A 16,099-nucleotide genomic window follows, 5' to 3' on the forward strand; every position below is an offset into this window, starting at 1 on the left:
CATTAAAATCAGAATTTTTTTACACAGAGCAAGTTAAAGAATTTAATATATATCATATTGTTTCATTATTTTAGTATTCTCGTTTGATAAAAAGTGTCTCAGTTCATTTTTTTCATACACAGGTTAAGCATCTCATCTTCTGCAAATAATTAAAAAAAAATATTTTAATACAGTAAAAAAATATATGTTTAGTTTTTTTTTTATTGCTAGATATATAAATAAAAATTCATTTCATTATTTTATTTTTAGTTGAGAAAGAAATAGGTTATGTGTTTAGGGAATTATAAACAATTCCATTACCTAATTCAACCAATGAAAATAATTAATTGTATAATCCACATTAAAATAAAATACAACAGAAAAATATTAAAAAATTCTTATTTGCATTATAATACATATATATTTGGCCTATTGGGGAGGGGGCCTCAAACTTAAGGCCATCACTCTAGTCATTACAGATATTTTCAGTTCTATAGAGATCATGCCTATTGAATGAGTTGTAGTTCCAGTTAATTTCGATATTCAGAGTTATAATGTATAATGAAATACTCAATCAACATCTGACATTCAGTACGCTTGGAGTGATATATTTTGATTCTGTAAAGGACATTTACACAATGTCTAAATTCAATAAAGAACAAAGATCAATGGATTTAGAAGTTTTTGAGCATATCTAGACATGTGCAACTTTAAACAAATTTTTAAAGACTTTTTGTCAATTACTGTGGGCAAAAATCCAATGGCAGTGGCAAACAATTACAAATAACTGAGTTCCTAAGAAAGCAAATATTCTGAAAAACAAACTTTGAGAGCATGATAAACATAAATGTTGAAAGAAGCTTTTAAAAAAAAATCTACATGTCATGATTTTGTATCGAGAGGAAAACATTTTACAAAAACAAAAGTAGGGCCAAAATTACGAAAATTATTTTGTACTATTTTGCAAGATGATCCATTTCATCCTCATCAGACTGGATATAACAAACTAAATCATGTCTCTTGAGAAGTTCATTAGAGTGGAGTTTGAATGCATTTTGAAAATTGTTTATACTACACGCAATGTCTACAATTAAGGTTACAAGCACAAAATGGGTGACACTGCACGAAATAATTGGTTTCCTGTAATTAAATTCTGCACATAGATACTCAATACTATAACACAGACAGTAACATAATCAAATAAACAGGGAATAAATGTCATACTGTAAATGAGGCTACAAATCATACCAGCTGATATCACAATTTAAAACTCCAATTGAGTAAGCAGACCAATGAGAAGGCTCAGGACTCCCCGGCCTCAAGCCTACCAATAGCTCTCCATCTAAATTTATAGTCTAAACTAGTCGCATTCCAATTATGTGTCTTGACCCAAAATAGGGTCACAAAAATTTATAGTAGGATTTTAAGGCGGATAAAAATTAAAAAAATCTGACCTTGAAAATATTTAATAATGTACTGACATTCTTATTGAGGTCAACAATTTTTTTTTTTTTTTTTTTTTTTTTTTTTTTGGTAGTTTGTGTTTTTATGGGAACGCACTGCCATAATGTTTGAATACCATTGGTCTAAATGGTAGCATAAACTAGTAACTGAAATCAGTCTTATAATTTTCTTGCAAAGAGCACAATCCTATAGATGAGCGTAACAAATCTAAAAATCAGTAACTTTCATGTTTTCTTTAAAACCATTCTGCAAATTATATAAAACATCAATTCTTATAGTGGTAGTTATTTTGAATTATTGCAAAAGATGTGCTTGTAACATTAATTTTGAACACCAGTGTATTTACACTATATACATGCAATATATATATATATATATAATTTATTTCCTAAACAATATTGTCTCCTAAGTTTAATTAAAGTAGAATTATTTTAAAAGAGTGAATCCATACTGGTAAGTTATATTTTGAAAGATGTTTTGAAGTAACTTGAAAGTAAAATGCAAATAATGTTTTAACGGGGACTGGAATTAAATCATCATGAAGAACAAAATTTCAATTGTAAAAGGAAAAATTAAAAACATATAATCATTGTCATTGATTGGAGGAAATAAATTATTAACTAATTTTGCAGCAATTGTGCAAGTAGTAGTAACTTGTTTTCGCACTAAATGAATTTAAGATCATACAACATTATATATATATATATATATAGGTAAAATATAAAAAAATACGATTTGCTCTTTGCGAACACGCAACCTTCAATTAATTTTCTGCAATTCAGGATCTTTCCCCTAGACCAGTACCTTTTAGAATTTGCTAGCCTATTACATAAACGCTACTATAAATACTGAATGTGCGCCATTTTGCGTCAGAAGCTCGCCTCTCCTCCTGTGCTATATTCCACACTCCTCTGTCCATCCTTCTTTTCTTTGTTAGAATGTTATGACGCAGAAAGTCAAAATTTAATCATACTTAGTAACTCATTATTGAATATGTAATTTGGAGAACTTTGTCAGAAAAAGAAATTGATCTGCTATTTGAATTAAATAAATATGTGCAATTAAAAGTAAAATTCCTCTGTGTGTCTTCTTTGGATATCGCCTTACCACTCTGCTAAAACCATCTGATGCCAAGCTTCATTACTGCCGAAATATCATATATATATTTTTTAATCCAACAAACATTCTCTAATTAAGATACAATAACATGCTGAACAAATATTAACTTAGAAGCCAAACAACAAAATTTGTCTTTTGTAGCTGAGGATGATGGTTCGGTAAACCATTGAAACTAGTCCTGTGAAAATTTGAAAATATAATGCTGATTTTTCTTGTTTGGCTTCTAAGTTAAACATTCTCTATTCGTGAAAAGAAAATTTTAAGTTAATAAAATTTTAAATAATGAAATTTAATGCAAACAAATAAATGATTGATTAATTCTGCGAACTAATCCAAAATATCATTTAAATTCTGAGAGCATATGCAAATCAAGTGCAAGTATTAAAATCCATGAATAAATATATAATTTCAAAAATTTGTAATCCTAAAAAATTTATAAAAATGCATATGTGAATAATTGCTGATTTCTACCACAACCAGTATTCCTAGTTTACATTGTTTGTCTTGAAACAAGTTATGCAATGTAAAATAAGAATTCTAAGTATATGGCATAATTATGGTAGGGTACAAATATGATTGTGGCTTGCTCCTTTCTTTGCAACACTTTTTCTTTTTTTGTTGCTGTTCCTGACAAAGACAGACCTATCCCTATTCGCCTTCCCATATCGATTTTAAGTAAAATCTGCACCAACCACAAAGTTGCTTTTTTGCTTGCTTTTAAGGAATTCTGAGTTTACAGATTATAACCACTTCTTAAAGCAATATTTGAAACAGTGAATTTAATAATTTAATCATTTGATTAAAATCATCAAGCCTGCTACTACCGTAAATTAATTTACTACTGAATTAGTGAATTTAAATTTTGAAGATGATTTCTACAATTAATCAATTAGTAGCAGACCTAAGCAGGTAAGAGCAAGTACTACAGGAAAAGTACCTACAAGATAATAAACATATTAGTCTATCTATAACAATTTTTCATATTTTAAAGATGCCTACAAAAAATCTAGGTAAAAGTATAGTTTAGGGTACCTCTTTGCTAAACTTGGTGATTTTTGGCGGTACATGGATACCGATTTTGTGCAATTCTTTGACTCGTCATTTTGGTTTGCGAAAAAAATCCCCTAATTCCACAAAAATGGCATTGCGCACTCCTTTGACTTTAGCCATGTACACATCGACCTATTTTCACTTTAAAAAAATCCCCGAAATGCAAAAAAATGGCATTGCGCACTTTTTTAACTTTAGCCATGTACACGTCGACCTATTTTCACTTAAAAAAAATCCCAGAATTGCACAAACTTGCATTCCGCACTCCCTTTACATTGTCCATGTACATATCGATATATTTTCACTTAAAAAGTCAAAGGAGCACCAAGTTCTACAATATATGCAAACAAAAAATACATAATCTCAATAAAATACATTTTAAACCAAACAATAAAATAACATAAAAAAGGAAAAACATGTTATACATTTAAGCACTACCAAAAACAAATATTCACTTACCATGATTTTTTAGTTCGCTTCGTACACCCAGAGCTACGTAAAAATCAAAATATCAATCATACTCAAATGACTTTTTTCAAACCAGGTACTCTTTCTGATCAAACGCTTCACATAGTGAACATCTGAACCCCCTCTTCCTACAAACCCATTCAAATCCATCTAAACGGTTTTTACGTTCGACTAGACGCATATCCTTCCTACATACAGGACACTTATAATGGCTACTAAGTAAACCTTCACTGACACACCAGTCAATTAAAGCTCTTTTCCCCTTTCGCTCCAAATCGTACAGAAACTTCAAATTAATCTTACTACATTCGGCCATTCTACCATCTAAAGAATAAAACCTCACACACCACAAAAATGCTTACAAAATATCCCATGATTCAAAATTTCCCAGAATCATGCACCCGATTACGTCACAATAGGGTTTCCATAACATTCAATTACTCTGGCTACCATAAATGATCTACTCTACCCAAAATCTATTCAAAATTTATATTTTTATATATTAATAAACTGGCATGTAATTCAATTTTCAGGCTTGAATATAATCCAGCACCTCAAGAACTTAAAAATGTTTTGTTACCGTTAATAATAAATAAATAAGGAGATATGTAACATCATAATTCTAATCTTTAGTAAAGATAACTTAATATCACAACATTAACTTGCAACATTTATAAACAACAGAAAATAATTTTTAAAGGTAAAAATTTATTAATACTTACACTAGATGTTTTGGAATCTTTTTGTCTTGAAACAAGACTTGCAATGTGTGCAGTTGAAGCGTCAGCTACACCAACTGCCATCAACATTCCCTCATGATTTCTATTTTAAAAAAAATTTAACTGCTTAAACATAATTTTACGAATTTTGTACATAGTTAAATTATTTTAGTGCAATTTTATGCAAAATTTTTATATTTTTCTGTATAACATGAAAAGTTGAGAGGAATAATGCTCCTCTAGAAAAATAATACAAAGGCATGCCTATTTAACACTCAGTAAATATCTATATTGATAAACTGATGAGATATCGACAAGCTGGCAATGACTTTTTGTCGCCAAATCGCCAAACTTAACCAATGGCGACATTTTGATCCGGTCCTCGCATCACCATCCGTAATAAGTATTGTAACTGAATAAATGCAATTCAGCTCTATATCAGCTGTAAACGCAATTTGGCTCTCATATGTTTTCCAGAATTTCAAGAAGCAGAAAGGACTAGAAGTATCTTGGCAGCCCGCTGAAAACTATATAAGACTGGAGACAGTATCTGCTCTTAGTTGCTATTAGTTCAATATAAGTTTGGAGTTACTGAAATATCTTCACCGAAAATTGCAACAAGATGTTTTCTTAACTGTTAATACAGTTTTGAAAGAAATTATAAAAATTATTCTTATTGAAAAGTTTTAATCATAACTATATGCTGCATACTATAAAACTTCAATTTTGCATTCCCTATATTCTAACACACACCTATCATCAAATATACTTTTGGAAAAAGTAGCATGATAAAATATAAAAAATTAAATTTGACAATGTCTAACATAGTAATTAACACATTTTTCACAAAATAGAAATAGACTAACTTCTGAAATTAAATTCAGAAGTTAGTCTACCCACAAAAACATTTTGTATAGCTATTCAGTTGAAAAAGAAATTCTTATTTTAAAAAAAAAATTTACATTCTTCTACATCCAAAACTATGGCATAAATTCTTACTTTTTAACAGAAATAACATCTGGTATATCCCTAAGGAACGCTTCCAGAGAATTATAACCAAGATCCCTAAAAGGTATTTCAGTACCAAGAAGCGATTTATAATCCTCTGAAAATAAAATATCAAAAAATTAAGTAGGGAAATAGAATAAAATTAATTTAATTCATTTTCAATTTGGGTAGAAGGTGACACAAAATTATCAATAATATCGACATCTACAAGTTATCAGTAAGTATAAGAAGGTAATTTAATAATGGCACTGAAATTACAAACTGTAATTGTTCTCCAAGATTACAACATCCATAAAAGATTAAAATCATCTAAAATCCTAGTTGGTTATTTTAACCTTTCAGCAAATACAACTATATAACCTTTCAGCTCTTTTAATATAATCCTGCTACATGGAACGGGTCAGCTTTGATCCCAATTTTTACACTAACCTCTCAGTAAGATATTGACATTTTAGATAAGCATGTTACTTGAATACTTGTTTGAGGATCAATATATATTATTTGTTTTAAATGTGAATTTTCATTTGATTTTGTATCCTTATTTTAACTTTTAATTAATTTTTCACCATTTTGAAACATTTAACCCTTTCAGCACAGTGTGTCCAAAAAATTCCCTCTGTACACACAGAAAAGCTGAATGGAAAAGGCTTTATATGTTACTATAGGTTACTTTCAATCTTCATTATTTACACTAGATCACAGCACAACAAAAACCAGTCCATACATTTTAGCTATGTTTAGTTTTTAAAGACCCTCACTTTTTCAAAGGTTGCGTGACAGATAGGGTTAAAGGCTAATCTTTGGAATATGTTAACAGGTAGTTTGGCGACATTTTGGTAAGGCAATAAAGGTTACTAGCTAGGACTTAGATAGTCAGTGTACATGGATAAAGTCAAGAGTGCGCACAATGCCATTTTTGTGCAATTCTGGGATTTTTTTTAAGTGAGAATAGGTTGACGTGTACATGGTTATCGTATATGTGCAATTCTTAAAAACGTGGCAAGCAGTTTGTGATTCTGCACTTTCTCCCAATTTTGCACCTAATCTTCATCATGATTAAGCACTTTTGTTCCATGAAAGTTCTATCACAAGCATAATTCGGCTAGCAGATTGTTTGGGGAAAAAAATTTTGAGTAAAAAAAAAAAAAGACTTTACTTCGTGAAAACAAAATGGCGTCCAAACAAAAACTAGCCGGTTGCTGTAGCAGGGTTGGTCGCCAAAAGATCGCCAAGTTACCATAATCCAAAGATTAACTGGGTTAAACATTTAATAAATAAAAGCTTTTAAATAACAATAAAATTAAGTATTTTGAATCACATTTGTATTTGAAAATGTTCAGTAAAAAATACTCAAATATTCACTACTAAGTATTAAAATTCAGTTACCACATTTATTCATCTTGGTTATGCTCAAAATATGTTTTTATTGATTGCTATAATTTTTATAACTTTTTGTTGTAAAACAATTTGAGCATATAATGAATGAATGGTTTTACACAATGATCTATCACATACTTCACATACAGATCTTTCCATCAGATTTCTTTGGACACTCTGCACATTAACATCAAGCTGGGGATTTCTTAAATTTTGCCAGTTGTTCATCAGGTAAATTTAAGATTCTTTTAGAGCTAGTTCCAATACTCTGTAGTTACTTTATATTCTCTGATCCTTCAAGATGGTCTAAGTCAACAGCAAGTTGCTTCAAATAATGCAATCGAAAAATGGCTGGCTTCATTGTTGAATTCAGAAACAGTATAAGAATTATATTTGTGATATTTCATAACCCAATGAAAAATGCGAAAAATGATTTCTTTCTTGACACTGAATCTAGTCTACACCAGCTGTGTCCAACCTTTGGCCTCTCCCGAGCACATTCTGGCCTATGGCGAGCACATTTCCAAAACATCAACATTTTTGTTAAACGTATTTCCAGTATGCGATACATCTGAAATATTAATTTCAGCAAATGGTTATAAATAATAATATTGGTTGAACTTTATGGAAATCAGAGAAGCGGAGTTCAAAATTATTCAGTGCATTTAGATTTTCCGAGTATTTGTTTCAATTGCCTTGTGTATATTATTGTGGTTATTAATATGGCTTGATAAATTCTGAAAATGGGTGAATTTTTTTTCTTTCATCTGATTTATACACAAATTCAACTTTATCTGAAAAGCAATTACAGTCCCAGTCAATTGAAAAAGGATTTTTTCTTTTCCCTGGAGATATTCGTTCAGTTTAGCTGTTATATTTGTGAGAAAATACAGATCAGATAACAAATTATCATCGTCCAATTCTTTGTAACTTTCATTTTCGTATTCCAAAAACTGCTTTACTGGCGAAAGAAGTTCTATAAATCATTGAAGTACTTTTCTCCTGCTGAGCCATCTAACATCAGAATGAAGCAATAAGATTCCATGTTCGCTATCAAGTTCATCAGTCAGCAATTAAATATTTTATAACGTTTTGCAAGATATCTCTTATGACTATAAATGCTTACCATACTTTAACAATTAAGAAATATGGTTATTTTTTAAATATTTTTTACCGGCGAGCACAAGGTTAGGCACTGCAACTGTGCTGTTCGACACATCTCATCCTCTGTATCTACTTTTTTTTCGGTCAAGTTATAAAAGGTAATCATTGCATGTTTACATAAATCTTCTGTAGCTGAATCAATTTTATCTTCCAAAATACATGAAGATAATATTAAAACAGATTTTTAGGAACATTTAACAGTAACGAATTTTTTTTCTCATGAAATCTAAAATTTGAAGAATGTAAAAACCTTGATTATGTGATAAAAATTTCTTTGGAACTTCTATTTTATTCTTTCTATTGTACCAACAGTTGTAAACTTTGTTTTTCTCTAGTAATTCTAATGATAATGTGAAATTCATGAACCGGTTATCCATAGTTATATTACAACCAGTATAAGTAATTAGAGCAATAAGTCTCTTCACAATATCACTTGTTTATTGCTTACTCTGAAAGGTCTATTAGGTTGATGCCCAACATAAACCTCCAGATTTTGTGTATAAAAAATGTAGGCATGACACAGTGCAAAAATTTTTATACCATATTTCCCTGGTTTGCTCTTTATGTATTGGTGAAATTGACATGTTCTGAGAAAAAATTCTTGGATTGGATTATTCGGATAGAATAGACTTTAAGGTACCCCTTGTATTATGGCGAAGTTGTTGTTTGATTTATCGCCAAGTTGTTATTTCATTTATGGTAGCCTGAGGTGCATGATTCTGGGAAATTTTGAATCATGGAATGTTTTGTAAGTGTTTTTGTGGTGTGTGTTAAAACCGTTTAGATGGATTTGAATGGGTTTGTAGGAAGAAAAGTTTAGATGGTTACTATGGAAAGTGTTTGATCAGAAAGAGTACCTGGTTTTAAAAAAGTCATTTGAGTATGATTGATATTTTGATTTTTACGTGGCTCTGGGTGTACGAAGCGAACTCGAAAATCATGGTAAGTGAATATTTGCTTTTGGTAGTGCTTAAATGTATAACATGTTTTTCCTTTTTTTATGTTATTTTATTGTTTGGTTTAAAATGTATTTTATTGAGATTATGTATTTTTTGTTTGCCTATATTGTAGACTTTGGTGCTCCTTTAACTTTTTAAGTGAAAATATATCGATGTGTACATGGACAAAGTAAAGGGAGTGCGCAATGCAAGTTTGTGCAATTCTGGAATTTTTTTTATGTGAAAATAGGCCGACGTGGATGATATGCATAAAGTCAAAGGAGTGCGCAATGCCATTTTTGTGCAATTCAGAGGGTTTTTTTTTTTTTTTTTTTGAAGTGAAAATAAGTCTATGTGTATTGGATACCGAGTTTATACAATTTGTCTTGTTATTTTGGCTTTGTGTAGCGGTGATTTTTGGCGATAAAATCACTGCTGCACAAAGAATTGCACAAAATTGGTATCCATGTACCGCCAAAAATCGCCAAGGGGTATCCTAAACTATACTTTTACCAATTATTCAATTATGGCAAAGCACACGAGGGCTATCTGCCTGAAGATAGGGATGCCTTTGTGGAGGACTTTCTAAGGGAAACTGGCTTGTATACACGTTACGCATGGGGAAAATCACAAAAACGCCCGTGAAGCCATGAAGTTCACGGGATTCGTATCTCGGACTGAACCACCAGTGTTCAGCGTCTTTACCGCTCGGCCGATGGTGGACTAGAGAAAATTCTAGTTTCTCATCAATTGTACAATATTTAGAAACACAATATACTTTTTGAAAATTAATAAATATTATTTCAAATATTTCTTACTAAGGCTACTCTATCTAATTACTTTCTCTCTTGAGACTCTGCATAACATCAAAACCTCGAACATCTAAGCAGAAAATGAGAAAAATTGAATGAAATCATAACTGGAAAAATTTGCATTCCTAATTCCATCCGTTATCTTCCATCTTTCGTATTCAAGTGTGCAGTTCTCATACCACCAGCATAATAAAGTAAACCTAACAGAACTTTCATTTCTGCTTTACTGATTTGGAAACGCATCTCTTTTGCATTTAAATTTGTTTCGAATTGATTTAACATAAACATTTATGCATTTAATAATAACATTTACAGTATCATCAAAAGATGACTAAACATATTTCTCCAGCATTTGCAGCAACATATCTGTAACTCGACTTTACATCAGCTAGTTACCCTTCCCCATTGGGGTTCGATACAGAGAACTCTGTGAAGTACTGGCTAGGATCTGTACTTAGGCTGTCTCAACCACGGCGGCATACTATCATTGAACTTGGCAGTTCCACATGCTTAGCTGGGAGATTCAGGTTGAGACGGAACTTCATTGGCCCAACTGGGTGGACGCGCGTAAGTCGTGGACCAGTTGCTTCTGTAGCTCGGTGTAGGATGGTACCGAGTTTGCTATGAAGTGCAGCCCGCATAGTACTGGCAGGTAACATTTTAAACTGTCAGTCAGATCTCCAGGCATCCATGTTCCCCGCCATGGTGAAACCTGAGAATTATAAGTGGTGACCCCGTGGGTCCAGGAGGCAGCCGTTGTAGAAAAAACTTTTAGCCTGCTCCTTTGGATTGGGAGTCTGGAGTGGTAGCATGATACATTCTAACCCTCTCAGGGAACTATGATTGGCATCCAACCCCTTGCCTAATATGGGGATTTCTCCGTTGGGGCCAGTTTGTTTAGTGTCTAAATGACAGAGCACATATAAAAGTTTTATTATTATTACATTAGCTAAACGCCCTGGAGGTTGCATATACTGGCTTAGTATTTTTACTATGACAGTGGTTATTCCGGTGGGGTACAAAAACACAAGTCTGCAGTTGCAGAACTCAAGGGAAGATCATTTCGTACAATTAGATGAAAGGGGATTTGCCGACTTTTGCCAGTAAATTGCCTAGCATATGATCCACTTCAGGAAGTGATGCAGCCTTTGCTAAGGATACAGATATCATAAAAGACTGGTTCACACGTTCAAGTCCTAGCCCATGTAGTACTGGTGTGGAAAAACTGACAACTAATCAGATCTTCAGTGATACAGCCCCACCCCGGCGTGTTCTAGTCGCCTAGAGTGGTGATCGGCTAATCTTTGGAATATGGTAACAGGTAGTTTGGTAACATTTTGGTAAGGCGATAAAGGTTACTAGCTAGGACTTTAGCACTGTACATGGATAAAGTCAAGAGTGTGCGCAATGCCATTTTTGTGCAATTCTGGGATGTTTTAATGCTTTATCCAGACAAGAACTTGCTGAACTCGGCAAGATTTAAAACATTTCATCAACCTGCTTGAGCATCATGGATTTAACAAGAATTAAACTAACACCAATTTCTTTAAACTCGTACAAAAATTAAATTCGTACATTAGTAAAATACATAAAATGAGCATTTATTGCCTATTTTCTTTAATTATTTTACTATTTAATTTTTAAACAACAAATGTGGATTCAACAAGTCTCATTATAAAAAAAAATGTAAAATAATAAATACGAAAATTATAGATACATACTCTGTAAAAGATCTACAGGTACTCCTCCTTTAGAACTCTGTGTAACAGAACGTAAATTCTGCAGCACATTTTCTTTCATATCCATCATATCCTGTTTATCCATATTTTAATCACACCTGAATAAAGACATTCCATTAATGATTCAGAAATGACAGAATTCCATAGGACATGCTACAGATGTACTATAAAACATTATTTTGCAGCATAAACTACAAAACTAAAGCGTATACAATCAAAAAATTCTTCATTGTTTCATTTTTAGTCACATGATATGAAACGAAACTAACTTCATATCAAATAAAATAAACACAAATTTCAATAGAAAAATTATTTTACAAAAAAGAAAGCAATAAAGTATGTAATATAACAACTTTAGCGCAATCACCACCTAAAAACAGTCTAAATCATAGACTTCAAAATCGCTCGTTTCTAAAATTCAAAATATGCCATGCCCGACTGTATGATAAAAAAAAGCACTCGACTATACGACGTACGGTTAACGTAGAAATGGAACAAAAAATTAGTTTAACTAACGGGTCAGCCGACAAAAAAAAAAAAAAAAAAAAAAAAAAAAAAAAAAAATTCGAAATATAACCTAACCAAAAACAAAGTGATACTAATCGTAAATTTTGCCACATATTTTATAAGACAACTTTTATGTTTTAACTCCTTCAAAAACACGAACTCAACTTCATTTTTTACTTCAAATGTTGTAATAGCAAAACATTTCGGGTATGATATTTCGAATGACGCCCAGACGGTACAGTAGTTAGGAGCCGACTGCAATACCACACAAAAACGGGGCCCTGCGTTTGAATCCCGGAGAAGGCATTGATGCAAATTTTCTGTCCCCTCATAAGAGGTAACGGTGGGCATATTTCACAAGTGCACATCTGTGTAGCCACCGAGGGAGTGGCTTCTAGGATGGATCAATATACATCCGGTAATATTTCTGTCATTTCACATGACCTTTCGCGTGCTTAAAGATTTAAGCAATATGGTTGAAAATATTCTGCCACGCAATTTTCTGTACAAAGTAATTAAAGTATCGTTGTCGCGAGCAACTCAACGATTGTATAAATGTAATTTCTTTAAAGGTTAAATTTTTACGGTTTGGAACCATTGTATCGTTTTTATGTTTTTAGAATAAAGCAAAAATGCACCATGACTTTGCATTAAGGTGGATTGCCTGTTTTATAGTGAATTAATTAAGGTGGATTGCTTGTTTTACAGTGAATTAATTGGGTGGATTGCCCGTATTACTTAATTATAATTTCTCTTTACGTTTCTTTTAATGGAGTACCGACTGAATGAACAAAATTCAGGTAGAGTCTCGTAACATGGTGACCGTATGACGTGATATTAAAGGTACGTTATTTTGAATTACCTATTATTCTGAAAATGGAATTGTTAAAAAAAAGCTCTCTTCTATAAGAGCTAACTTCACAGATTTATCAAAGGCAGATAATGTTAAAGAAAAGAGCATTAGATCTAACTTTGCTAATTTACGTAGAATTTATTATCAGCTAACTGAAATAGATCAGGAAATAAGCTCTTTATTATTAGAAGATACAGACGATAAAAAGTATCAGAACGAGTACGCGATAATAGAAGAATATAATGAAAATTTCGTAAAAGCGGAAGTAAACGTAGAAATGTATTTAAATAGAATTTCTAAAACCGAAAGTTTTGTTGATTCTTCTCCCGTACGAAAACGAAAGTTAAAGTTACCAGAGATCAAACTTTTGAAATTTGACGGGGAAATCAAAGATTGGCTTGCCTTTTTGAGCCAATTCAAAAGGACCAAGGAGGATCAAGGAAGGGTTCTATTACGGGGCACTTAGGCATGTAGCCTTTATCCCCATATCGTCAAAGAATTATCTTTATCTCCAAAAAGAGGGTTCCGCAAAGAGGTAAATTTAGTGCCAAAATGTTAATTTAACAAAAAGAGTTACTGCCTTCCACAGTGGAAAAAAAAAAAAAAAAAAAAAAAAAAAGGTAAAAACACTGAAGGACTTAATTTAGTAATTTTGGTGTCGAATAAGGGCCAGAATCAATTTGAAGGGGTTACATCATGAATTTTGAAAAGCATCTATGTTTCCTTGATCAATGGTCATGTGGTGTTAACAATACGAGAGCAGAAACACTCGCGAAAAGCTTCATGTCGCAAGTGCTTCAGGTCTGGGGGAGGCGAAAAGCGGGAACTCGCTAGGCGAGTTTGAATTAAAGAGACAGGACCAGCAATGCCTCTGAGCAGAAACTTTTATAAATATAATAAGATTGCATTAACTTTAAGTGTTATGATAACTAATGAAAAAGCATTAAGTTCTCTTACAGAGATTAAATTTAAATTAAGTAATCCTTGCACGAGAGCCCTTTTAAGAAGGGAACAAAGATGTGCTTAGCGCCTGATAACAAACCCTTACGGTTGAAAGAAGTAAGATTGCTCGATTACGGGACAAAGACAGAGTGACCCTGAGAGAAGCTGAAAGATCAGCAAATTCACTCAGGCGGGTGGGAGAAGCGAACGAGCGTATTGAAACCTTCGAGGCGCCTCGTCTCCATAGCAACCCCTCTTGGGAAAAAGAAGCGCATTATATGCGATCTCCAGAATAGCTCTGGGTATCTTTTTTGCCGATGCAATTCCCGGATGATAAACAGGGAGGCTGTGGAGTACGGGGTTTCCGATGGAAGAAATCTTTTGGAAAAAGTTAACCGAAAGTCGCTGTATAAAGCGATTTATGGGGAGAATTTTTGCTGCATTACGAATGTCCTCTTTCGTAACAAACCAAGGAGCTCTATAAATTTGCCGTAGCATAATGTTCTGAAAAATTTGGATATGTTTCCTCTTAGTAATTGCTGCTGCGCCCCAAACCGAGCTAGCATATGTCAGAATTGGCCTTATCATTGATTTATAGAGCAAAATCCTGTTTTTCGTGGATTTGTCGCTATTTCTATCGAAAAAAGGCAGTAATTGGGTTTTGACAACCTTCGCATTGGAAATTGTTTTTTGAATGTGAGGTTGCCAAGTTAATTTTGAATCAAGTATCACTCCTAGATAGTTATAGGTAGGAACCCAGGGAATTGGTTCTCCGAAGAACTGCAAGTTAGGTAAATTTGGGAAAGTACTTCGGATAAATAATGTGGCAGCACATTTAGCCACATTAATTTTGATCTTCTACAGTCCGAGCCAGAGCTCTAGGCTTGAAAGATAATTCTGCAGTGCAGAAATTACCGTGGAGATGTTGGAATGTTGGTTCATGATGGCTGTGTCGTCCGCATCTAAAACTAGATCGACATTAGGTGACTTAGGTATATCCTTTACGTAGATGTTGAACATTTGAGGTCCGAGCAAACTTCCTTGTGGGACCCCAGCACAGATCGGGTGAGGAGTTGAGTATTCATGGCGAACTCGCACCTCAAAGGATCTACCCGTCAGGTACGAGTTGATAGTTTTAATGACTTGTGCCGAAAAACAAAGCCGCATGAACTTGTAAATAAGCCCGTCATGCCAAGTCCTGTCAAAGGCCTTGGCAATGTCAAGATAGACAATTAAAGTTTTCTCTCGTTTACGAAAGCCCTCGTGAATGAATTCCACTACACGGAGTAACTGGTGTACCGTGGAGTGTTCAGGCCGGAAGCCAAATAGTTTCGGGATTATTAAATTTCGATCACGGCAGAATTCATTCAGGCGTTTAAGTATAAAAAATTCATATATTTTTGAGAGAGATGATAAGAGGCTAATGGACCTGTAGTTGACGGGGATATTTGAATTTTGACACGGTTTTGGAATAGGAATGACTGCGGCAATTTTCCATCAGTCAGGGAAGTAACACCTTTTAAGCATAAGGTTAATCAAGACCGTTATCCATACAATATACATAATGGGGAAGTTTTTAACCATGCGATTCGAAATTTGATCTATGCCAGGTGCCTTCTTCAGTTTCATTTTATCGATGAACTCCAGCACTTCAATTGGATCAGTCGGCTTGAAATCAGGCGTGATGGGTTGTGTTAAGAAATGTTTAACACGTGAGTGTATGCGTCCCTGTGTAAAGGGACGGTTACAGTAGGCGTCGTTATTTGGACTGAATTGTGTAGCAAGGCTGTCAGCAATAACTTCAGCCTTTTCAGTGCCTGTAAAAGCTATCTGGTTAGCATTGGCCGTTTCAAGGGGCGGAATGTGTTTATATTGTTTGCGTAGTCGGGCGGCAGCACGCCAAACCGACCAGTCGTCAGTCGTTAGGGACTCAATGTAGTGTTTCCATTCCGCTGGTTTT

General features: G+C 33.3%; 1 protein-coding gene across 3 annotated transcripts in view; it reads right to left on the reverse strand.

Annotated features, from left to right (window-relative positions):
- LOC118198795 (tudor domain-containing protein 7-like) overlaps positions 1 to 12,359 on the reverse strand; it is a 172,171-nt gene extending 159,812 nt beyond the window's left edge. For 2 of the 3 annotated variants that reach the window (XM_085819190.1, XM_035370570.2), the window contains exons 1-4: positions 12,208 to 12,359; positions 11,820 to 11,935; positions 5,799 to 5,904; positions 4,803 to 4,902 (exon numbers count right to left, since the gene is read on the reverse strand). In XM_085819190.1, the coding sequence (XP_085675316.1) occupies positions 4,803 to 4,902; positions 5,799 to 5,904; positions 11,820 to 11,922 (309 nt within the window). In that variant the 5' untranslated portion in view covers positions 11,923 to 11,935; positions 12,208 to 12,359. The remainder of the gene's footprint in view (positions 1 to 4,802; positions 4,903 to 5,798; positions 5,905 to 11,819; positions 11,936 to 12,207) is intronic. The other variant, XM_035370569.2, reaches the window with a different exon arrangement.
- Between the last annotated feature and the right edge of the window lie 3,740 nt (positions 12,360 to 16,099).

This window comes from Stegodyphus dumicola, chromosome 6 (assembly GCF_044657685.1).
Source record: "Stegodyphus dumicola isolate Sdum_Otavi_A_Nest chromosome 6, ASM4465768v1".
NCBI classification, from domain to species: domain Eukaryota; kingdom Metazoa; phylum Arthropoda; class Arachnida; order Araneae; family Eresidae; genus Stegodyphus; species Stegodyphus dumicola.